General features: G+C 51.4%; 9 protein-coding genes across 9 annotated transcripts; 4 read left to right on the forward strand and 5 right to left on the reverse strand.

The window, feature by feature from the left end:
- Positions 1-132: 132 nt before the first annotated feature.
- On the forward strand, positions 133-1971 carry N7509_011846 (uncharacterized protein; the record flags this gene model as incomplete). The annotated part of the gene is made up of 5 exons (XM_056636483.1): positions 133-282; positions 352-494; positions 556-637; positions 721-1114; positions 1226-1971. The coding sequence occupies 5 exons, from the start codon at positions 133-135 to the stop codon at positions 1969-1971; spliced, it is 1515 nt and encodes a 504-aa protein (XP_056482513.1).
- A 193-nt stretch (positions 1972-2164) lies between these two features.
- Positions 2165-3857, reverse strand: N7509_011847 (putative C6 transcription factor; the record flags this gene model as incomplete). The annotated part of the gene is made up of 2 exons (XM_056636484.1): positions 2165-2888; positions 2962-3857. 2 exons carry the CDS (start codon positions 3855-3857, stop codon positions 2165-2167), a joined length of 1620 nt encoding a protein of 539 aa, XP_056482514.1.
- Positions 3858-4560: 703 nt separating this feature from the next.
- On the reverse strand, positions 4561-5211 carry N7509_011848 (uncharacterized protein; the record flags this gene model as incomplete). The annotated part of the gene is made up of 1 exon (XM_056636485.1): positions 4561-5211. One exon carries the CDS (start codon positions 5209-5211, stop codon positions 4561-4563), a length of 651 nt encoding a protein of 216 aa, XP_056482515.1.
- A 1001-nt stretch (positions 5212-6212) lies between these two features.
- cpa1 (carbamoyl-phosphate synthase (glutamine-hydrolyzing) CPA1) lies at positions 6213-7571 on the forward strand (the record flags this gene model as incomplete). Its single annotated transcript, XM_056636486.1, has 1 exon — positions 6213-7571. The coding sequence occupies one exon, from the start codon at positions 6213-6215 to the stop codon at positions 7569-7571; it is 1359 nt and encodes a 452-aa protein (XP_056482516.1).
- A 174-nt stretch (positions 7572-7745) lies between these two features.
- Positions 7746-9327, reverse strand: N7509_011850 (uncharacterized protein; the record flags this gene model as incomplete). The annotated part of the gene is made up of 8 exons (XM_056636487.1): positions 7746-7953; positions 8015-8179; positions 8236-8293; positions 8347-8602; positions 8678-8999; positions 9050-9074; positions 9215-9243; positions 9299-9327. The coding sequence occupies 8 exons, from the start codon at positions 9325-9327 to the stop codon at positions 7746-7748; spliced, it is 1092 nt and encodes a 363-aa protein (XP_056482517.1).
- A 341-nt stretch (positions 9328-9668) lies between these two features.
- Positions 9669-11279, forward strand: cwc2 (active spliceosome conformation promoter CWC2; the record flags this gene model as incomplete). The annotated part of the gene is made up of 9 exons (XM_056636488.1): positions 9669-10011; positions 10074-10179; positions 10240-10292; positions 10349-10399; positions 10450-10490; positions 10543-10597; positions 10655-10677; positions 10736-10766; positions 10930-11279. 9 exons carry the CDS (start codon positions 9669-9671, stop codon positions 11277-11279), a joined length of 1053 nt encoding a protein of 350 aa, XP_056482518.1.
- A 356-nt stretch (positions 11280-11635) lies between these two features.
- On the reverse strand, positions 11636-16696 carry cpcC (putative protein kinase (Gcn2); the record flags this gene model as incomplete). The annotated part of the gene is made up of 10 exons (XM_056636489.1): positions 11636-11946; positions 12002-12426; positions 12502-12925; positions 12980-13471; positions 13498-13642; positions 13723-13804; positions 13853-13932; positions 13970-14314; positions 14376-16415; positions 16487-16696. 10 exons carry the CDS (start codon positions 16694-16696, stop codon positions 11636-11638), a joined length of 4554 nt encoding a protein of 1517 aa, XP_056482519.1.
- Positions 16697-17151: 455 nt separating this feature from the next.
- N7509_011853 (DUF4267 domain-containing protein) lies at positions 17152-17547 on the reverse strand (the record flags this gene model as incomplete). Its single annotated transcript, XM_056636490.1, has 1 exon — positions 17152-17547. The coding sequence occupies one exon, from the start codon at positions 17545-17547 to the stop codon at positions 17152-17154; it is 396 nt and encodes a 131-aa protein (XP_056482520.1).
- Positions 17548-17906: 359 nt separating this feature from the next.
- N7509_011854 (uncharacterized protein) lies at positions 17907-19996 on the forward strand (the record flags this gene model as incomplete). Its single annotated transcript, XM_056636491.1, has 2 exons — positions 17907-17949; positions 18012-19996. The coding sequence occupies 2 exons, from the start codon at positions 17907-17909 to the stop codon at positions 19994-19996; spliced, it is 2028 nt and encodes a 675-aa protein (XP_056482521.1).
- Between the last annotated feature and the right edge of the window lie 1860 nt (positions 19997-21856).

The raw sequence follows: 21856 nt of genomic DNA on the forward strand, positions 1-21856 counted from the left end.
TGGCTTATCGCCGAGTCGATAGCGGTAGCTCCCGAGGCACCTGCACTCCTAGTTACTCCTAGCTACCCCGTCTCCGTCTCAATCACTTCCACTTCACATTCCTGAGTCCGAGTCCCTCCCTCGGTAGCCGCCATGAAACGGAGAACCACCCTTATCCAGCCTCTGGGCGCCCCGTTCGAGCCAGATCAGGCAGTTCTATCATCTAGCAACCTCGCCATTCGCGGTCTGGACGCCGCGCGCCATGATCGCATCACACTGGGTCTCGACGACCTTCCCGAGGAGGTGAGGCAAGGTGCTCGAGCTTCACCATGATATGGATGGCTAACACGTTCTCTCTATATTGTTGCACAGCTTCGTAATGTCCTCGAAAGTTCTCATGAGCTTCACCTCCGCTGGGCGGCGGAGGAGCACTTCGACGCCATCGCGCCCTTCTCCAGCAGAGTCTCGCCCGGTCTCCATGTGCATTATACCTCTCTGGTTTCTGATCGACCTTCGTAAGCCGAGCTTAATACATCGCAGATATATTCAAGACCAAGCTGACTGGGTACCGAACAGTGACACGTTATGCTCAGTGCTCCGCGCTGTGTTCGGGGCGGATGAGGGAGATCGAAACGGGGTAGACTGCACGAGCCCCGAGGTAAATTACCCTCTTTCTTTACTTCAGCCATAATCTCAGACTGGGCTGGCAAATGTGGGAATAACTCTAATCGCCTCCTATAGAAGTCTTTCACCACACCCCCGCTTCGTTCGACACGATTTGCGACCTCGACCTCCCTCCAGTACTACACGCGCCTCCCCTCTCTCCAAACTCTAGTCGGCTTCATTCGGCGCACAATCTGCCATCAACGCCAGGGCGGTGCAAAATGCCATGATCATGCCGACACCCTTCTCACGGCCGATTCCGTCGATATTGACTATGACAGCACATCGCATACTTTAGCTATATCGGGATTCTGGAGCTCCGCTCCTACTGGCGGCTGGAGCGAAGACATCGGAAAGCTTGCCGCGGATGACAAGATAGAAATCGGCCTCCTAGGAGTCGAGCCTGGAGCAAGCCCTGATGAGCTCAAGGCAGGCGGGTTGTTAGGAAGCATTGGGGAAGACAAAAAGCTCAGTAAGTTCCGACCTTCCATGTGGATTAGCTAGCAATATTAACGTATGCAGTGCCGACGATGTTCTACCTCCCTTCGCGTCATCATCCGCTCGCCGAAGCCAACACATACAGCATCTCATTCTCCCAGCCAACAGGGCTTCATCCGGAGATGTCAATCTCCATCCCGCACTCTACTTTACAACCACCCCCCCGCACCCAAAGACTTCACATGTGCACTGCACACATATCTCACCCTCCCATCATCAGTATTTATTGATCAATATCAAGTTGGCACGGATGACCCTCTTTTCCTTCAAGAACACAATCTCGTCGCCGTGCGTGCATTCTCCGGTGAAACAGACCTTGAAGCACCAGATTGGGCCATAGATCGCTGGGGCTCGACTTGGCTCCTCGAGCTCGCGACGCCCTCTGCTGATAGCGCTGATCCCGCATCAAACTGGACTTCAACGATTCCTATGCACCTCCGATACCTCAACCCTTCAGAGTCTGGATATCGATCGGCTGCCGTGCCTTGGCCCGTCGTGTTTTGGGCGTGCAGCACGGAAGAAGAGGGTGAGATGGGTAAAAACCCCTTTGACCGAACCAATTTGGGTTACGATGGGCTCTTCGGACCGCGGACGATATTCTATCAGCTCCATCCTGCGTCGCAGCATCTCGTCGAGGAACTGGATGTCCCTGTTCTGAAGCTCAAAGATGGCGAAGGTCTCTTCCAGGCGCGGAACATCGAGCTGGGAACAAGTGTTGTCATTATTCTTGGTTTCTTATGGATAATCTGGCGCTTGGCTCGTGTGGTGTGGGCGACTGGCCTCGGAGCTAACGAGGTGAAACGGCCCGAGACGCATGAGAAGAAGGAATAAACCCTTCCTTTCTTCCTTTCTGTTTCTGCCTCTTTTTCTTCAAGCGTCAGATATCAGTTTCATTCATCATAGCACATTTACGACATGGCGTTCGGATTAATATCATCAGACATGAGCATAGATACAAATAGCCAACAAATTACTAATATATACAGGATCCACCCTTGACACGCCAAGTCACACGTAAACCTGCCTAGATCCCCATCTCAGGAAGCGGCCACGGGACAGTAGTTCCGAGGAACTGTTCCAAATCAAAGTTCTGCAAGGAAGGCATGTCAATCATCAAATCGCCCAACCAAGACAGGTCCGCATCCGCCGCATCCTGCTGAAGCTGCATCTGCTGCGCAGTTTGGCCTTCCGGACGCACATTCTGGTGCAACGAAGCTCCATCCAACGTATTACCCCTCGCATGGGTGTTACCATGGCCATCTGTAGTATCATAGCCAATCCCACCTCCAACCCCATAACCAGCAGTACCCGACACACCCCCAGCAGCAGAGGCATTAGCCCTCAAAACCTCTGCCAAAGCTCTCGTATCATCCTCCTTTCTACGCTGATGCAACGCAACAAGCAAATAAGCCGTCGAATAAGCTTCACGCATAACACCCGTATCATACGCAGCCTGAACCTCCCTCAACGTCATCATCGCATCCGACAGCAACCCCAACGCCGCGCGATTATCAATCGCCAAAAGCGTGCAGACGACCTGGAACGGAACATTGGCAACCTGATGCCAGGGACACGAGGCGGCGACCATTTTCCGCGCTGCGGTGAGCGCGCGACTCGCGAGGGCGAGGATGCGGTCTTGTAGATCTGCGCGGAGGGGAGAATAGGGGTTTAGGGCTCTGGCGCGCCGGTAGATGCAGAGCATTAGATTGCATTGGACTAGGATTAGGGATGGTTCTGTGTAGGTGGGACTCAGGACGGAGGTTAGGGCTTTTTCGAGTTCGGGGGAGATCTTGTGGTGAGGGACCTGTTGGGTCTAGGGACTCGGAGAGTGGGAGGAGGTGGAAGAGGTCTGCTCCTGCTCCTGATGATGTTTGTGCTTGTGTTGGGGGCTGGGATGTGGCGCCGTGGAGGACGACGCGAGATCGGCCTAGGTCGAAGGAAATCCAGGTGTTTAGGTGGCGTGCCATGCCGAAGAGGCGTCGGCGAGTGTCGAGGTCGGAATTGGGTGATGTGTAGATGCTGTTCTGTATAGTGTGGTTTCCGGTGGATGAAGTTCCAAGTTCTGTGGCCGTTTCTAGGTCTGAGGCTTCGAGGTGTAAGCCTGCTGCTTCGATTAGATGCATCAATGTGCAACTAGCCATCCATGCAGCATGTGGGGAGGCTGTCATTCGGAGGTAGGCTGTGCGTAGGACCCAGGCTGTTATTGTGTCGATTGAAGGCGGTTTGCCGCATAGGACGGACTTTTCAAGAAAAAGACGTGCGTCTTCAGCGAGTTTGGTTTCAATATCCATGATCTCGCGCTGTGAGAAGAGATAGGCTAGGGCTGCGATGCCACAGAGCACAGATTCAAAGGCCGGATCTGATTCCGCGGATGTTTTATTTGACCAATGCCGCACTATACGTGACAATAAGGTCTCTCTGTTCAAAAATGCATAGCACGGGTGGACTTTTTCAAAGTAAATGGCTGCCAACCCCAGCATCTGGGCCTGCGACAGGATTTGGGGGATTGACGCCGCCGTCCCGGACAATGCGCGATCCGGCGATTTCTTTCTCTCGCCGACATTCCATGCAAATAGATGGAGTCGCGGTGCACGAGCAGGATCTATACGCAGCCCAAGCTTGCGGACAAATGAAGCTCCGGAGTTTGCCTCTAAGGACTGACTGGCAGGTTGGGGTTTGAGGTCATCCGGTCTGGAGTCATTAGACGGGGGGGGCATTGGGATGAGTGTATGAGGCGGGTGATATGGCGCTATCTGAAGTACCAGCTCTAATACTCGTCGGATCGGGCCGTGTCTTTGACCAGCTCTCAGGTTGCTGCTGTCGCTCCTCCGGCGCAGACAGACTGGTCCGATACGCGCTACTGTGCTTCTTGCGGGGTGTGGGGTTGAATTGGCACGACGCGCCAAGCTGAGTGCAAGTTGAGCATGGCTGATCGCCTGAGCATTTCCTCTTCCGTGACTGGCATAAAAGACAGGCCGCGCGAGAGCGTTTGCGCAGCTTGGAGTCGGCCATTGCTTTGATGGAGAAAGTGGGAGGATCGCCAAGAGTCCGGGGAGATGTCGGCTTCCAAGGTTCGGCTTGGGCGGAGTACAAATAGTTGTGGTGCTACAGAGTGAGAAATTGGATAGGATACATGGAATGAATACATAACTCATCTACATTCCGATCCTGATATGATTCAAATTCATCTTGACCCTCATCTCGGCTCATTTAAATTATACCTACGTCCGTCTGGGTAGCCCATGAGATCCTCTAGCGCTTCAAGATTCGGCATTCCTGCTGGGCCAGGCATGTACTGCAGGTTATCTCGCTCGCTCGTCCCATTCCACCAGATCTCGTTCTTGTGTAGTGCGTCCGTAATGCACGGTGCATCAATATACGTGCGGATTTCGACCATCTGCTTGTTATGATCCCACCTGGTCACCCATACATTGACAATGTCAAATTGATCCCCTGCAAGACAATCAGCCTGGAATGCAGACCACTGCACACCACACCACACCACACCACACCACACCACACCACACCACACCACACCGCATCACACCTACCAGAGTTCATCACTCCCTTGAACTGAATCTCCTCGACCGACCAAGCACTATTGCACCCGCCGTGAATAGCCTTAGGGTGGATCTCGAACTTGTCGGCGTGGTCATAGAAAAGCACACTCACCCGACGCAGGGCGTTCACGTAGAAATGCAGCAGGTCATGATACCGTCCAGCGATGGGGTGATGGCCGACCACAGTAAATTTGACATCCTTGTTTATCAGTGTGAATAATTTACTCATGTCTTTCTCGAGGTCCTTGAAGGCATCCCATATGTGCATCTGTGATACAAAGCGACAATGAGTGGACGGGTTCTCGAACTGGAAGCCCTCACGGTGGCCCGAATGACCAGGGGCAGGGTCGTTAATGAGTCCATCGCCGCTGCAGGGGTCATGACCATCCGGGTCGATCAGACCTGATCCATCACATCCGGGTTTGTCGAGAGGCTGCTGCGTACTCGTAGCCCGACTGACTGCTGGGGCGAGGATTGCCAGACCCACGGTAAGATAGCGGTAGACGATCATGGTGGCACATTACCTCACCCAATTGTCTCGCTGGACCCTCAATGGCTTTCAGCTATCTCGCGGTGAGCAGAAATGTGGATAAAAAGTGGGTTTGTCGCCGTTCGCTATCTGCCCGGCGGCCACTAGTGAGATCAAGGTAATTGCGTTTAGCAATGCGTTCTGTCGGGTTCTGCACGATGCCCGGGCCGAAATTATATCTCTTGGAAGGGAGGGGCTGTTCAGATTTCATAGTGCTGGTATTTAAAGGCACCATACCATTGATAAATGAACCGTCCTTGACGTGACACGATATTCAAAATACACCGAGTAGGCAGTTTCCAAACAGCTACGAGTACGCGAAGTACGGAGTCCTGCGTAGGTAAAGAGCCGGCGGGTCACCCAGCCACTTCTACTGGCGGTGTGCAACTGCACAGCAATGCAGCTGCAGTTGTACCTGCAACCACATATCAATTTTTGCTCGAATTTCTTAATTGAGTTAGATAGTACATACAGTACTCCGTATGTATGGAGTACATAGATGTACCTCAATAAGTGAAATGTCATTGGTGACCTGAATATGTGATGACTCAGCCGGGCCAACCGATATCGGCCCGCTCTTCTGATTGGCCACGCCGGAGTCGGTGAGGCACGTGCCCGCACTGAGTCAAGCGTTCAATTTTCTTTCTTCCCCCAACTTCTTTCTCCTCTCCTCTCCAGTTTCCATCCTCCTTTCCAAGCCCAACTTTAAAACTCCACTCATGTCGACCTGAACTTTTCTTCCCAACCCCCCTCTTCTTTGACTGCTATACCTTCAGTCGCGCTTATGTGTTTGGCACCCTCAATCTTCACCTCCCAGGTGCGTTGTTGTCCCTTTCCACTGTTCATCCATGTTTATTCCGAGTGCATCCCAACTAACATAACACCCTTCCTCAGGACTATATCTCGGACCACCTTTGGAAAGCCTCCAAGAACTGAATTGACTACCCATACAACCGTTTAATTCTTCTCTCTACAATCAAAAAATGTTCACCAACCTCTTTAAGGCCATGCCTGCCCGGGCCGGCGCCTTCGCCTCTATGAAGACGCCCGTCCAGGCTCGCTTTATGGCTACTGTTCGTCAGCGGGCTCCCATGGAGCCTGCTACCTTCACCATTCGTGATGGCCCCATGTTCACCGGCAAGTCGTTCGGTGCTCGCTCCAACATCTCCGGCGAGGCCGTCTTCACCACCTCTCTGGTCGGATACCCCGAGTCTCTCACCGATCCCTCCTACCGTGGCCAGATTCTGGTCTTCACTCAGCCTCTCATCGGTAACTACGGTGTTCCCTCGGCCGAGAAAGACGTCAATGGCCTTCTCAAGTACTTCGAGTCCCCCAACCTCCAGGCGGCCGGTGTTGTCGTCGCCGATGTCGCCGAGCAGTACAGCCACTGGACTGCCGTTGAGAGTCTGGGTGAGTGGTGTGCCCGTGAGGGTGTTCCCGCCATCTCTGGTGTCGACACTCGTGCCATCGTCACCTATCTGCGTGAGCAGGGTTCGTCCCTGGCCAAGATCACTGTTGGCGAGGAGTACGACGCCAACGAGGACGAGGCTTTCACCGATCCCGAACAGATCCACCTGGTGCGTCAGGTCAGCACCAAGCAGCCCTTCCACATCAGCGCTGCCGATCCCACCTCGCACGTTGCTGTGATCGACTGCGGTGTTAAAGAGAATATCCTGCGGAGCCTGGTTGGCCGTGGCTCTAGTGTCACCGTCTTCCCCTTCGACTACCCCATCCACAAGGTGGCCCACCACTTCGATGGTGTCTTCATCTCCAACGGCCCCGGTGACCCTACTCACTGCCAGGACACTGTCTTCCACCTGCAGCGCCTGATGGAGTCTTCCCAGGTCCCCATCTTCGGTATTTGCCTGGGTCACCAGCTGCTGGCTCTGGCTGCCGGTGCTAGCACCATCAAGCTCAAGTACGGTAACCGGGCTCACAACATCCCGGCTCTGGACCTGAGCACTGGTCGCTGCCACATCACCAGCCAGAACCACGGCTATGCTGTTGACGCTTCCACCCTGCCCTCGGACTGGAAGCCGTACTTCACCAACCTGAACGATGCTAGCAACGAAGGCATGATTCACAAGTCTCGTCCCATCTTCAGCACCCAGTTCCACCCCGAGGCCAAGGGCGGTCCCCTCGACTCTTCCTACCTCTTCGACATCTACCTCGACAGCGTGCTCAAGTACAAGCACAGCCAGGCCGGTCTGTACCCTCAGCGTGACAGCCGCCCCAGCCCCATGCTGGTCGATCTGCTTGCCAAGGAACGTGTCGGCGTCCAGCCGACCATTGGCATGCAGAACGTGGCCGCTGCCGCTGCTGCTGCCGCCGCCGCCGCATAAATGTCTTAGGGAATTGGTCCGGGGAGTTCTGGTTAGGTTATATCTTGGAATCGGCAACTGCTTTTTATCTTGTTCATATGTTCATAGTTGATCTTGATCGTACATGCAATTTCACATCAATAGACTTGAATCTTTTTCTCAATTCGTAAAACATCTGCCTGAACTGCAGTTTCTCTATTTCGCTACAATCGACACCACATCCTCGTCGGCCACCATGTGTCCCAATCCCACGCGCTGCGGGACGTGACGAGCGCTAGCACCCCATACCAAGGCGTGCTTGAAGGTATCCTTCAATGTGCGGTGAATAGAGTCACAAACGTCCTCGATGCTCGAGTCCCGACGAACGATCATAGCTTCGCTGAAGTCGGGATCAACTCCCTTTCTGTAGATGAGTTAGGAATGTGATATTCTCGAAATTGGGGAAAGTAAGATTGGCAACCCACCTCTTCGTGTATAACCGCATCAGTCTGAGTTCCTTCCAGATACGTTCCACGACCTCCTGCACGCCAAGATCGAGCTCACAACTCATGACGGCTGTGTACGGCTCGCGGGCCAGTTGGTCCAAGAACTCCAAGCTGATGCCGTCAATTTTGTTATAAACGTATAAGCTGGCTGGGCGTCAGTATCTGTATTCAAGGAATGAACCAAGGTGGAATGGACATACCAGCGAATATACTTGCGGTGATCCTTCATAATTACATCGATAAAGTCATCGATTGTGGCTGGGATTGTCAGTATAGCTTTGACATGGAATAATTCTGGAATCGTAACACACCATTTTCATCTCGCACCAGAATTTCGCAGTTGAGAAGCTTGTAGTCACGCATGACGTTGTAGATCATCTTTTCATCCAGGTACTTCGGCGGTGTTTGGAAGGTAATCTTCATGCCACCGGCATTCTTAATCTTGAGATAGATGTTCGGGGGCTCTTTGTTAAGTCGAATGCCCACTGCATCCAGTTCAGCCTCGAGAAGAGCACGCTGCTCGGCACGCTTTGTAGCATCCAGGACCATGAGAATCAAATCACTAGTCTGTCCAGCCATTGAGAGCCAGGTTAGAAATTGGTTGACCCTTCCTCCGTATAGGAAGTATAGGACATCACGTACCTTGGCTGCGGAGATGACTTGACGTCCACGACCCTTACCCTCGGAGGCACCCTCAATAATACCAGGCAAATCCAAAATCTGGATCTCGGCGCCGCCGTATTCGAGCACACCAGGGATAGCCGTCAACGTGGTGAAAGAGTATGCAGCCGCCTCGGACTTGGTCTTGGTGATCTTCGATAGGAAAGTAGACTTTCCGACGGAGGGAAAACCAACCAGCGCAACACGCGCATCACCACTCTTGCTAACATCAAAACCAGCGCCACCACCAGAGCCTGCACCGGCAGCGGGTTCAAGCAACTGGGCTCGAAGACGGGCCAGTTTTCTGCATTCATCAGCTGGATACTCTTCTGCTGGGAAACTATAGATACACACCCTTTCAATAGACCCAAATGATACTCTGAAGTTCATCGTATTAGCATAAAATCCAACGGGTGGTCACTTGTTTTTTTTTTTCTCGACATCATACCTGTCGCCTTGTTCTCTGCGGGGCATTGTTAGTGGGGTGTTCAGTGCAAATTTTGGCCAGTATTAACTCACTCTGCGTCCGTCGCATCTCATCCTCGATCCTAGAAGAAGTCTCAGTAAATGAAAATTAACACAAGACAAAATCGACGCTCGTACTCTTTGATCTTCTCCGTAATGTTCACCATTGTGGCGGTTGTGGAGGCTTTTCGCCTGTTCTCTCACACGAGGTGTATGGTCGCCGCTTTCTGGCGTAGAAAGTGATATGCCGAGCTAGTGACAGTTATCTCAGACTTTGGACGAATATTTTCCCTCTCAATCCAACCAGATCAATTGCAGGACTTCAATCGCTCGTGATATCAAAAATCCGCGGCGGAAGTTCCAATGCTCGGAGACGCCAAGACCACACTCGACCGCCTACCTAAATCGGGACACCCAAACTTTTTGCCGCCCGCGCATCTCTCTCGATTGAATCGAATCGCCTCGCCTCAGCTCTCCAACGCTGCAAACCTTACAACAAACCCAAGCCATGGCCGATATAGCAGAGCCCGCGCCCGACGCGCTGGTCGCGACCGAGTCCGAACCCACAAATGCGCCAAACGAAGAGCAGCAGCTCGAATCGACAAAGAAAGTCAAGAAGATCATCAGAAGGAAGAAGCGTCCTGCGCGCGTTCAAGCAGATCCCTCAGTTGCGAAGGCGGATCCCTCAACACAGTCTGGACTACAGTGGAACATCTGGTACTCAAAGCATGAGGGTGGGCAGAGAGGGGATGAGCAGCACAGCTTGAACAAGCCCGCTCCCGGTCGATGCTCGATTGCCAAAGATGCTGGATACACCCGTGCCGATCGGACACCAGGAGCTTTCTTCTGCGGTAGGTTTCCAGGAATAACGCTGCGTCTTTTGTCTTTTTGATGCTGATATGGTTTTTTTTAGTTCACTTCGCTCGAGGCGTGTGCCACAAGGGGGCCGATTGCGAATACTTGCACCGCCTGCCTGGAATTCACGATTTGTATCAACCGAATACCGACTGTTTTGGCAGGTGCGTGGATTTTATACCCGATCGGGAGGATCTTGCGGGCTCTTTTTAACCTCTTTACAGGGAAAAATTCTCGGATTATCGTGATGATATGGGCGGTGTTGGAAGTTTCCAACGTACGTACTGTTAAAAAGGCCGAAGCTCTTCAATCGGGTCGCTAACAAAATCACAGGACAAAATCGTGTTCTTTACGTCGGAAGAATCCATGTGACGGATGATATTGGTATGTTCTTTTGCAGTTATAGCTATGATGCTCTTACTAACGTCATGCAGAGGAGGTGGTGTCTAGACACTTCAGTGAATGGGGCCAAATTGTTCGTTCCCTCTATCGACACCGAATAACCCGTCTTTTCTAACACATAACAGGAACGATCCCGTGTTTTGACAGGCAGAGGAATTGGCTTCGTTACATATTCAAATGGTGAGAATATCCCGTCCAATCTCTCTTTATGCCCAACATACTAATCTCATTGAACAGAGGCAAATGCCCAATTCGCAAAGGTACGGAAGAATTGTCCCAATATTACTATCAAAGGGATATTTTAACACAGAACAACAGGAAGCCATGCATCAACAGGCTCTTGATCATGGTAAGAAACTCCTAAATTAACATCTCAATTTCCCTGCTAACAGCATCCAGAGGAAATTCTGAATGTCCGCTGGGCAACAGTTGACCCCAACCCAATGGCACAAAAGCGCGAGGCCCGCCGGTTAGAAGAGCAAGCCGCCGAGGCCATTCGACGCGCACTCCAGAGGCATTCGTTGCGGAAATCGAGGGCCGGGACCCCGAGGCCCGAAAGCGGAAGAAGATCGAGGGTAGCTTTGGATTGAACGGATACGACGTACCCGATGATGTCTGGCACGCGCGGACCCGGCAGCTAGAGGCATCAGCACCTGCGGCCCAACTCGAGGCCCCGGAGCAAGCTCAAATGATTGAAGCCGCACCACCCGCGGCTGAGCCCGCACAGCCCGAGAACGGAATCTTCTCCAGTTCAACTGTGGCAGCCTTGCGCGGACTAGCGGGTGGGAATGTGACGACCCAGGCTGCGCCGAAGAGCTCTGGTCCCTTGGTTGGCTACGGGTCTGATGACGATAGTGACTAGATGTTTGTAGCGCAGCAAGGCTCTGCGTACATACTTGATGCAAAAACAGAACCCATTTTATGTATAATATCAGCGATACCTCAAAAAGATGAAACTATTGCCCTCCCATGCAATCTTCGTTAATATTGGCGTTATTCATAACGGGGTATCTCCCGGACTCGCTAAAACATGACAAGGATGGTAGGTAGGGTGTTGAGTGAGAGGGGAGGGGAGGCGGTAAGCAAGAAGGTATAAACAGGTCAGACTGCCGATACATGAGGTTTTATGCAAGTAGTAAGGGAATTCCAAATATGCACCAGAGAAAAAAAAATATCACAGAATAAACTCCTCCCGATGAATTTCACCCCCTGGTGAAATTACCTGTCGCTAGTAGGGCCGAGGTCATAGTACACGCACGAACCGGTGCGGTAGTTGTAGATGAAAGCATTTGTGTAGCCGTCCGCTCCACCACTCGCGCGAATTTCAGAAGCCAAATCGGCGAGCAAATCGTACACCTGACCGAGATATTTCCGCTCTGTCAGGGGTGCGTTTTGGATGACGGTGCGCCAGCTGTCAGGGTCAGAAAGGCGAGTGTCGCGAATGGAGTCGAGGACATCGTCGCGCGTGTCAAGTGCAACGACTGGGGCGTTCGCTGAGTTTTCGGCGATCTCGCGTGCGCTGAAGAGAGCTGTTTTCAAGTTAGTAATGGGACGATACAAATGGCGTCGACTTGGGATCAATACCGGACTCGACAATATTTCGACGATTGGTCTTTTTGCTTCGATGTTGTGGGACAAGAATGCGCACATCATTGGCCCTCTCTCTTTCGTTGGTCAGGAATGGATCCTGCTGTCCTGGTAGGCGAGCCTGGCGGGCATCCGCATTCCCTTCGCGTTGATGTCGTGCTTGTACCTCAGATCGAAGCCAGGGTACAAGCTCGGTGTTGCGAATGTCAAACTCTTCTTTGCGGACGAGGTTTCGCACTTTGAAGCCACGCTCTTTGCTATCTTGTTTCGCGATCACGATCCAGCGGTGGTTGTTGTCTTTGTACTTAGCAATCAACTCTTCGATGGAAGAGGAATCGACTGCAAGTTCTGCGCTGATACCATTTCCCCAGAGGTCTTCGATGAGTTTTACGGCTGTCGTCCGGAGGACTGTGGGGTCAAAGCTTGCGACGAGAACATCACACTAAGCTTGAGTCAGTAAATTGCACGCTTTTCAAGTTGCTGAGATGGAAACATACCCTGCGAGTTGTCCAATACAGTTCAGCGCCAGATTCGGCATCTTTTGGAGGGGCCTTTGACTTGAGATACTCCTCATAGACGAGCCCAACTTATCAGAACTGAGATTGAATCCCACTGCGTGAGATTGTGGACGATTTGACAGAGATTTAGGTGCAAAATCTTGAATTAATCGGTCATAGCGGCCACCTGCAGCGAATACATCACGGCGTTTGGTGTCGAAAACGCATTGGAATAGAATACTCCCCCGGTAAAACTTGTCGTGCAAACTGCTCAACGGGTTGACAAAGACTCTGCGCTGTACGCCAAAGCATTGCAGGTATGTCATGAGTACATTCAGCCGGGCGAAGATAGGGGGAAGTCGCTCGGCAAATTCCGTTCCTTCCATGATAACTTGCATCTTACGCAAGGTTTCTTTGGGAGTGCCTAGAGGGAGTTAGTCGAAAGGAACAGAAAAAGTGAGTTTACTGCGTAACATACCCCTGAAATCAAACCGAGCAAGATCATCTAACGAGGTCGACGCAACGCCGATTGCTGGAGACCGAAGCTCACTTCGAATCTTTTGCATGGTCCATTTGCCGACATTCAACTTGCTGATGACTTCCTTCGCGAGGGGAATCTGAGATGGCGTCATGCGACAGAACTCCATGATAAGTTGAAGAAGATCCGAATGATTGACTAGGAAGCACATATTCGCTGACCGAAGTGGCGGAAATTCTTCAATGATCTCGTCAAGGACCTTGATCACTTCAGCCTCCTTGAGCGCTAGATCTAAGGTGTTGTACGACACGATATCAAAATCAACTTCCCGGTGCGTGCGAGGCTCACTGCCGTGGGTTGATTCTCTGTAAACGGTGCCAAAAGCAAACGTCTTCTCCAGAGATGGATCTTGGCGAGGAATCGCTCGTGCATTTGGTACCGTGAGGTCGAAGGGCAGTTGAAGAAGATTTCCTGACGAATCCAGCAGACGCACTGCACCGGCAGAGTAATGCTGAGACCGCGGAAACAACATTTGTCTCGTTGATTCCACTGCCCGTGTCGTCGGAAAATAGAGGTGAGTTTCTTCTTGACAAGCCCCTGCACAAGAAGCTCATTTGCGGCTGGCACTCCATGGGAGTCCATATCCCACGCAATGTCCTCGAACTTTTTTCGGGATTGCGAAAAAAATGGCAGAAAGAATCTTCTTGTAGTCGGGGGGAATTTGGATCCGACAGCAAGTGTACGATGGCCCTTCTAAAGGTCTCCTCTTCAACTTGAAGGGGGATCTTACCACTCGACAGAAGCTCCGACGCAGTCGGTCGCTCACTTCTGCGTATGGCTTAGAAGAGATTCGATAATCTGGCCCTGAACAACCTTCTCCGATTGTTGGAAAGTAACCGGGAGTACATGGTTCGTTTCTCGGATCTCCCGCAGCGTTTGATCACGCTCCATACCTGTTGGCAAAGGATGACACATTTCGAAGAAAATGACACCTAGCGAGAACATATCAACCTTCTCATTATAGTGTCCCGAGAACCCGGACTTCATCTCTGGGGCAACATAGTATGTTGTGCCCAGGCTGCGCGTAAAATTTCCTTCGAAATCTGCCGCCGCAGACGAACGTACCGCCGTCATAAATTGGCCGCTTGTAGCGAGACCAAAATCACCAATTCGGGGGTTATTGGCAACATCAATGAATATGTTATCGGGTTTGAGATCGCGATGGATAATTCCATGGCTATGTATATGGCTCAGACCGTCCAAGATCTGCCGGAAGAGGCGCCAAGAGCGATCAATATCGTCGTATAAGCCGTTCCTGATCAAATCACGCAGTGTCTAATAAAGTACCAAGGTTAGTTTGAACCGAGGATGGTGGTTATTGTTTTCCTCAACTTACATGTTTCTCACAGTACTCCATTTGAATGTACAGAGTAGTCAAAACAGGTCTTCCGTTGGAACCGGACCGTGTTCCACTGGGCTCGGCGTCTTCTGCACTTCCCGTTTCATCGAAGGTACGATTATACTCTCCTGTTCCACGATCGGATAGAGTCCCCTCATTATCATCATCACTGTCCGATGCTGCAAACTCAATCTTCGGATATCCACTAGAGCTGATAAAGTCGAGACCACCGGTACTGAATCCTCCATGATCCTGGCTAGCATATGGGTCGCCTTCAGTAGAGGAGATAGCCTCCTCAACATGGTTGAAATCTTCCTCCAGCCAAGCAGTGTAATATCTGACAACATAGGGATGGTTCAGACGCGATAGCAGCATGATTTCAGAAAGTGTATCTTTCAACGACATGGCCGAGGTCTGCGAAATCTTTTTCACGGCGTAGAAACGGCCATCAAGTTTATTTCGAGCCTTCACAACTTGACCAAATCCACCTCGTCCCAGATGACCAGCTTCATCGAAGTCTTGGTGATAACGCGAGAAGACAGGGATGGCTCCAAAGGAGTCTAAGCGTGGTCGCCTCTGCAGAGAAACCGAATTGGAAGACCTGTCCCGCATAGTCAAAGGTGCATCTACTCGGAAAAACTCCGACGGTTGAAGCTGAAAGGCCGTTGGACGTTTCCTAGGGTCCGGCCGGAAAAACTCTCGCAAAAGATCTTGTAACGGTGGGGACAGCCCCAACGATATCATCAGTTGGTTAGCCGATGTGTATCTCAAAAGTACATCTTTGCCAAAGGCCATCTGCAGAAGGACAATTCCAAGGTCCCAGACATCAGTCTTCATGGTCGGTGGCGTGTCTTCGGTCAACTCTGGAGGCAGCCAGAGCGGTGACTTAGACGTGGTCAATGAACGTCGTCCACCGGGAGAGTCTGGTAGAGCCTCTTCCACGCTGGACTGCAGTTTGACAATTGTGCCTCCAGAGGCTGTCCTGCAAAGCATGACACGGCCACAGTGAATATTTCCATGGACAAATCCACTGCGGTGGTAAAACTCCAGGGCCTCTAAAAGCTGAATCATCCAACCTCGAAGAGTTTCGGCAGCAACGGTGCCTACAATGTCAAGTAGCTCTAAGAGCGAGCCTTTATTTGCAAATTCCAAGAGAGTAAAGACCGTCCAAGAGTTGTCTGACGAATTGAACTGGGTGATGGGGCGAATTATCTTGAAACCAACAAACTCGATCAGGTTAGGGTGTCGAAGTCGTTTCAAGGCCTCCAACTTGTCCTCACTAGTTCGCATCTGTTCTCGAAATGCAAGGGTGTTCGAGGCTTTCTCCTCCAAGAAAATCTCTTTCAGTACAAGGAGCGGGACGTGGCATCGACCTTCAGAGACTAGAGGTCGCACGGTAAATGTCTTCTTGTCCTGGCCATCTTGTACCAATGTCTTCCCATGCACGGCACGGAACACCAATAGCTGCTCATCGGTGTCATTAACAGCCAATGGTGGGTCAAAGGAGATTGCGCCGGGGGTAGACTCCACGAGATCGCCAACATCGCTGGAATCCATGCCGCTAGTTCGGCTCTTCCGTCGCATAATCCGAGCCTTATTCCGTTGTCGCATTTTATCTTGAAGCATCTCCTGCAAAGCACGCTCTTCCTCAGCAGAGGCAGCTTCTTGTTTGCGCAATTCCTCTTGCTTTTCCAATTCGGCCCGCTGAACGGCGGCGGCTTTCTGTTCAATGCGCTCCTCCTCCAGGCTGGGGAGATCCTTGTCCTGCTCACGTGCTTGGGCAACATCTTCCAAAACGTCTTGTATTGAGACTGCCAGCTCGTATATCATCTCACTGCCGAGAAGGGTTTTTGGTTTGCTGCGAATGATTTCCTGGATTCGCGATTGGGCACCATCGCGAAAGTCGGTGAGGTTTTCTAAAGAAAGGTTCGGTACGGTCTTTGGATAAGTGGCGGGCAATTCGACAAGGAGTACGAGGCGAACGTCCGGATTTGAAGAAGCACGTAGGTTGAGTTTAAAGGTCAAGTCGGAGGATTGCTGGCGATTAGTCTTAGTGCGGGCCCAACTGGCGGGGAAGAAAGAGTTCAAGATTAACGATTCACACCCACCTGCCATGCGGAACGTCGCGTCTCGACATCTTCGTAATCGTCTCCGTAGATCGAGCGCAGGGCTTCGACCTCGAGTTGGTGAATTTCACGGTAATTGGTGGTTGCAATGACGGGGGATGTTAGAGAAGAGTCGTCGGAAGAGGTTTGCTTTTGGAGATCCTTTTGGTTTTGCTTTTTCTCGCGGGATGCTTTCTTCTGTTTGGGAGGCATCGCGGGGCGTGGCGAAGTCGCCCTACATCCGGGGATTAAGGGACATTATGAGGGAGATGGGGTGATTTGGGGTTGGGCCAAGAAGAAAGAAGTGGTTGGGTTCTGGAGATTGTCAGTGTCATTGGGAAGTAGTACCTTGGTCTAACAGGCGGTCAGGTACGCCCTTTGCCATCGCGGAGTGGAGAAGTATGGAATGGAGGACAGAGGACTCCATAATGATACAATAACTACGGTGTACTACGGTGTACTACGGTGTACTCAATCAATTCAGTTCATAACATAATCTCATTCCATTTTGCTTTGGCTTCCCTTCCTTTGATTCCCTTTGCCTGTACTCGTACCATGCCATGTGCCTACCATGTAGAGAAGCGGTCAACGACTCGAGTCCCTGCTAGTAGGTACCCTGCCCAATGTGGAGTTACGTACAATTGGCACAAGTACTACACGAGCACTACTCATGCACGATCAAAAATACCCAGCAAGAGACTGCCAACCACCGTGATCATCGGCGCATACCCCCAATGGTTCCACTCGCCTTGCCCGTGGCTCCAACACACCGCGCCATCGCCCGCTGCAACCGCACTGGCCGAGATCAATGTCCATCCCAAGGATTTGGAGGTGCCGCAGAAGGTGGCGGCATAGATGGCCAGCCCCATGAATATATCCCGGATTCCATACACGGCCATCAGGCTACCCACCAATCGATGATCAATCGCGTCAGCTGGCGGTGCAAACTCGAAGAATGTCAAGGCGTGGTCCGGACGCAAGATGGCATTGATTCCAAATCCAATAAAGATCGTACCAAAAGCAGTGGCAGCCAGACGGAGAACAGAGGATTGTGAAAGAACCATGTTCCAAGGTTCAAGTTGTTTGATTGAGTGGAGTTGGAACTGGGAAGTATAGAGTGGAGTTTTTCCAGTATGGAGTATGGAAGTAATCAATGAGCAAGGGGGTTTCAATGCTAGGGTTCACGCACACATCAGCTTTTATATCTTAAATTGAACCTCGAAAGAAAGAGTCACCATCCAGGCAACGACCTAATCAAGGTTTTTTGGGAAGATCTGCCTTGTGCTGACGCCAAGTCCACTCTGTGCTGACCCTTGGTGGAGGGTTGAGTCCTATCGATAAGCTGAGCTTCCCGAAGTTCCTCCAGTCCCCATCACGCGTCGACCTTGTAAACAAACTTTCTTCTCCTCCGCCATCTTCCACTATGTTGGACTGGATGAAAGGGAACGAGGGCCCTGAGGCTACAGGTTGGTCATCCTCTGCCACTCTACACTTCAATCTTGTCAAGAACTAACGCGGTCTCGTCCAGACACCTCTAAACTCCTGGAGCCGCCCGAAACCCCAGCTCCCGTGTTTGCGATTCGCGCCTTCAAGAGCGCCTTGTTTGGCACCCCTGGCGCTGAAGAGGAGAAGGATCAGGTTTCTGATCTCAATAAACCCGCCCATTACCGCAGTAACGGTGATTCCACCAATTCTATCCCAATTCCTGTCCCCGTCCAAGCCGAAAAGGAAGACCCAAAACAGGACGACTCTCTTTTCAACCCCGCGGGCTCCCCTACCAAAAGTATCCTCGTCACGCCCGGAACAATCTCCAACCGACGCAAAACCGTCTCGTTTGGCGACGGGGTGGTGGATAACGAGGGGAAACGCGACAGTCAATCGACCAAGGTGGTGAAAACACCTCCCAACCCTGCGGGCAACCTCACTGCTCAGTGGATGTCAGGCTCCGCCGAAGGAAGACCGCGCAGTCAACTCACGCAGACACTTATGGATGCCCGCGACAACGCGTCCAAAAATGCCGAGGGGGCAGAGACTTCGCCTTCGAAGTCCGCCGCCCGCGTCCAGATGAAGGAAGACTCCAGCGCCGACGACATCACCGTCAATCTCGAAGATCCACGATCGGAGTCAGGGAAATATTGGAAGACGGAATTCGACAACTACCGAGCGCGTACCAATCGTGAAATCAAAACACTCATCCACTACCGATCGGTTGCCAAATCCTACGCGCGCAAGAAAGACACTGAGGCCCTACGACTGGCAGATAAGCTGCGCGAAGAAGAAGAGAAAGTGGCGGATATGGAACGCCAGGTGTCGCGTCTTGCCGCCACAATTGTAGGGGAGAACTCGAAAGCAAATAAAGAGGACTTGATACATGACCTCAGCAGGCAGACCACCCTAGCCCTGCAATATAAGCAGCAGGTCTCTTCGTTACGCAAGAGTCTCGAGCAGCAGGGCGTGGTGGGTGACAATACCGCAACACTCAGCGAGCCAGCCAAGAAGTCACCGCCTGCAGACACGTCTGGAGAGCTTCTCAAGGCACAGCAGGAGTTGAAACAGGCCAACGCCAAAATCGAGGAGCTGATGCGCCAGCAGAAGCCAACTCAGAACCCAGATCTCCAGGAGCTTCAGAGTCTTGCCCAAAGTTCGGAGAAGAAGGCACAGGATCTCGAGAAGGAGAACCATTCCCTTAAACAGACCATGGCGCGCGTCAAACAGGAAATGTCACGGTATGAAGGCCGCCGCAAGGATAAAGAAACCAGATTCAGGCAGAGAGAAATCAAGCTGGAAGGTCGAGTCCAGGAGTATCGTGAACGACTAAAGAAGGTTACCCAGGAGCGTCGTGAATCGGAAGATGCACTGAGGTCTAGTTTCGACGAGGAGCGTCGCCGCATGCAAAGCCAAATTGATACGTTGAAATTGAGGGCCACCAATGCAGAGCGCATTCCCGCGCTGATGCCTCAACAACGGCATACCTTTAGCCCACGAAAGGACCACACGGGTGTGCAAATCCATGATTTCGCAGAACCGGATCATCCAGAGATTGAAGAAGCCACCGAGGACATTGAGGCACCACTCAGCCCAAGTCCCCGGACCAAGACACGGCATACGCGAAATGCCACCACTGGTACATTCGACTTGAAACGCGCAACTCAGAAAATCACGGCCGATGACGCCGAAGTCACACACTACCTCCATGAAATCTTGGACAAACCACGCCCGAAATCGTACCAATTTGACAAGGATCCCATCATCACCTCGTCTCACGATACCGCCCCGCTCAAGTCTCTCGATCGCAATCTCAAAACACACGCCCATCAACCCACGGGCGATAAACAGCGATCATATCGCTCATTATATCGACATGATTCCGAAAACAACGGAACTCAGCCCGGGCACACAGCCCGGTCCCGCCCTCACATCCGATCCACACTCGACAATATCTCGGGTCTTCCAAACTCTCATACTGGCACATATGCCGGACACACAATTTCCGAAGGGGACCGAGGGGGGTAGACGAACCGGTCTGGCCGATGTGAGCAGAGAGCTCATCTCACCGGAGCGTGTTGCAGCAGCACAGTCTCGACTTCAGCAGAAAAAGGATAGTCGGAGGCTCAGGGCTATGGGGGAAGGGAATATGCGGCCGATGGTTTCATCGGGTGTTGGTCGGAATTAGATGTTTGATTTTCTTTCTGTCCCCTTAGATTGGTGCGTAATAGCGATCTTTTGTTTAGCGCTAGGTCTGCTATGGACTATTTTTTCTCACAATGAACCATACTACCTACCATAAGAACCTCGGTCTCATAACCTTGAACCCGGACAGAAGATTAATGGGAAACAATAATAATCAAGTCTCATTATTTGCGTTGGTGGAGCCCTCCAGGCCCATTTTATGCAGGAACTCATGGTCACGCGACACCATATTGACGGGAGTACTCAATTCTAGGACTCGAATCGAAGAAAGCCGAGTTATGTACTAATTAACTTTGGTAGCAGGGGTTGTTGTTTAGCATCGATGGGTCCTGATACGCAACAACAGCCTGGTGAACTGTTTTGTTTCAGACACGTTGAAACGATTTGGGGGGTGCATATCCTGTTCTGAAATGAAGGACATCACTCAATCGCACCAAAAGCCCTTTTTTATACATGAAGCCCCGATCGAACCTAATTCTGGGTATGCGGAAAGGAGGACACGAGGACAATATACTAGGAACCCACACTAAGCCGCACTAGTATACGCCTCCGCAGGACTATACAGGGTGAAACGTCAGTGCGACTCGGAGGTGGCATATGTAGTATCCCCCTTTTTACTTGCATGATCCAGTAGAGAATGTAGACCCCTGCTCTGAACGTGGCCATGCAATGTTCTAGAAGTGCACAGAAGCACGGATGCACACTTGCTTAATGTACTTGTAGATATTGACTAGAAATTTCCATTTTCACATGCCGCGGGGTACTTCGCCACATACTACGAGTACTAGTACGAGTAATGTCTTTCCGTCCATTCAACGCGGGCCATCTCGCTACAGCATCGCTACTAGTAGATGCCACGATCCTACCTCGCTTCTGCTATACGCGACGAGTGGCAGAAGCCAATTCGCCGTCAACCCGAGGACTCTCCGTTGGGCCGCCACTGATTCTGATTTTCTAGAAAACTATGTTTATGATTTTAGTTACCCTTGCAGCGGTGAAACCATCATGCAAGATTCCATCTCAACGGCTTTTTGAGTGAATTAAATAGACTCGGTCAAATCAAAAATATATAATAATAAAAGGAATCTAATGATACATAAGTCGGGGTTACTCCCCGCATTGCCTGCGGATCTCCATCCAACCGTGGGTGAAGGCGAGTCAAATGTGTCGGTCGCAAATTTGAGCATTAAGCCCGGTTCCACGCCAACTGCAAAATTAGCTGGTCTACTATTCGAGATGAGATAGAGAGACGCGAGTATTTCGAACTGAACCATAAATCCTTCCATAGTGATTTTCATAATTATGAAGCCTGGCGTGGCTTGGTCTGGCCTTGCCTGGAGATATCCAGAACCTTGGAAATGATCAACCTTTTAAGACTCGCCTAAAAATCGATCATGTCAGTTATACTGTACTACCAGTACTCCGTAGGCATCGACCGTCGATCATGGATTGGCTTAGCTTGACTTACTACAGTCTCAACTCCACAAACCTCTCTCACGGACTGTTGGTCAACACTTTCAGCCTATAATGAAGATCTCACCCCATCCAGGATGCCGGGTGAAGCATCAGTGGATCATGCTGGATCATACTAGCTACACTAGTCGCTTCAAAGCGGATTCAGAGAGAGATAAGATGGATATTCCCAGCCAGGATCAACAAACAATGACTCGTAAAAGGATCGGG

The sequence above is a fragment of the Penicillium cosmopolitanum genome (genome assembly GCF_028827165.1).
Source record: "Penicillium cosmopolitanum strain IBT 29677 chromosome Unknown utg000011l:1.0-3548175.0:1.0-3550911.0, whole genome shotgun sequence".
Lineage (NCBI taxonomy): Eukaryota > Fungi > Ascomycota > Eurotiomycetes > Eurotiales > Aspergillaceae > Penicillium > Penicillium cosmopolitanum.